Source organism: Nansenia antarctica (assembly GCF_963989245.1).
Source record: "Nansenia antarctica genome assembly, chromosome: 3".
In the NCBI taxonomy this organism is placed as follows: domain Eukaryota; kingdom Metazoa; phylum Chordata; class Actinopteri; order Argentiniformes; family Microstomatidae; genus Nansenia; species Nansenia antarctica.
Genome location: NC_137688.1, coordinates 13,344,179 through 13,345,804, shown reverse-complemented (window position 1 = coordinate 13,345,804; position 1,626 = coordinate 13,344,179). Strand labels below are relative to the sequence as shown.

General features: G+C 51.1%; 1 protein-coding gene across 1 annotated transcript in view; it reads right to left on the bottom strand.

Annotated features, from left to right (window-relative positions):
• The window catches only part of LOC308152560 (POU domain, class 3, transcription factor 4-like), a gene marked incomplete at both ends in the record, with an annotated part of 1,107 nt that extends 677 nt beyond the window's left edge, over positions 1 to 430 (bottom strand). The window contains one exon of the mRNA XM_080525561.1: positions 1 to 430. This exon is cut by the window's left edge and continues 677 nt beyond it. Coding sequence (XP_080381687.1) covers positions 1 to 430 — 430 coding nt within the window.
• Between the last annotated feature and the right edge of the window lie 1,196 nt (positions 431 to 1,626).

The following is a 1,626-nucleotide window of genomic DNA, read 5'->3' as shown; positions in this document are numbered from 1 at the left end:
TTCCGTTCACGGTGAAGCCGCCGGTCTGGGAGTAGATGTTGATCTGCTGCCCGCCGCTGGTGATGGAAGAGTTGTGGGACACCGGCGTCCCCCAGGCTCCGGGGTGGTTGTTGGCATGGTTGTTTTGGGGCGAATGGTGCGCTACGTGCGGGGAACGGTGATGGATGATGCCGAGCTGGAGGTCCTCTCGTCCCGGCTTCACGTCCTGGTGCTCCTGCAGGGAGGGCGACCAGGGGCTGCCCTCTCCCAGGCTGCTGATCCACTGGTGTCCGAGGGGGTGTCCGTTGCCCTGGAGGCCCTGCAGGTACTCGCTCTGCAGTAGTTTCTGGTGGCTTCTGAAGGGGCTGCCGGGCTGCATGGCCTGGCTGTCCGGGTGCAGCATGGGGCTGGAGCTGAGCAGGGTGTAGGGGCTGGAGGCAGCTGTGGCCATGCTGGCTGCTGAACCCCAATAGCGCTAGTGATGGGAGGGAGCAGCTCAGCCTCTGACATCTCCCTCTCTCTGGAGCCTCGGCAGCAGCCAGCCCCTGACTGACAGCCACCAGGACCAGTCACAGCACGGCTGCAATGCAATAGCTGCGGGTATCAGCCAATGATAGGGGAGGGTGTCCAGACCTCCTCCTCTGGAATACGAGACGCGGGAGAGGTAAGGGTTAAAGCCAGCCGAACCGGAAGTGAGTCAGAGTGCCGCTCCAGTGGTTCTGCCTGTGGAATGGTGTGCGCGTGGAGCGCAGTTCCTGTTTATTAACTTAAATCCCCCAACTTATTTACGCGCGAGGTTATTACTGCCACTGTCACCCCCGAGTGCGCTCGCAGAAGGACATTACGAGTGCACTGCCCTTCCTAAGACGTGCCAGCACTTACTTTAAAAGGGATGTCATTACTAAATAATAACTATTCACACTGTAGTCTACAGTACAAATTTGTTACCTAGGTCATAATTTTATTGTAAGAAAATGATGGGCCTAATTTGATTGATCATCAGAGCATTGGAAATAGATTACTGAAAACCAACAAAAAAGAATAACAATGTTTATGACTTTTATTAGAATATAAAACGTTTGAACCATTTAAACCAATAACATATGCAGAGCTGTATGTTGATTCATATCTGTTAAATAAACGTTTGGATATGTTGTTTTTCGGGAAATAACTGGATTGTCTATTGTCCCCAATAACTCCCAGTGTTCCCATGTCATTATTGTCTGTTGCGTTATAGTGTTGTGCAAATCCGCGCGCAGGTCTTTAAGAATCTCGACAGGTCCTCAGAGTTGGAAAAAAATAAATATATATGCATATTTGAGAGGTTACCTAGCTACGTAATTATATTTGCCATTAGAAGACTGCATCCCAGTCCCCTTATTGGTTTGAAATTCCATTTAATATATTGCCTGAGCTCCCAGGTTAAGCTTGATTTAAATTTGCATACATTTTCATACATTTAGCAGAAATAAAAGAAGGCTGCAGCCACCAGAAAGTCATTAAAGAGCGCGCGGCTGAGGAGCTGGTCTGGAGGAGATAGCGGAGGCACGAGCAGGTGAGCTGACCGGGAGACCGGGAGACCGGGACATTGGGCCGGTTGGGTCGGGTGGCCTCGGTAACCGGGTATGACAGACAGCTGCATGGGAC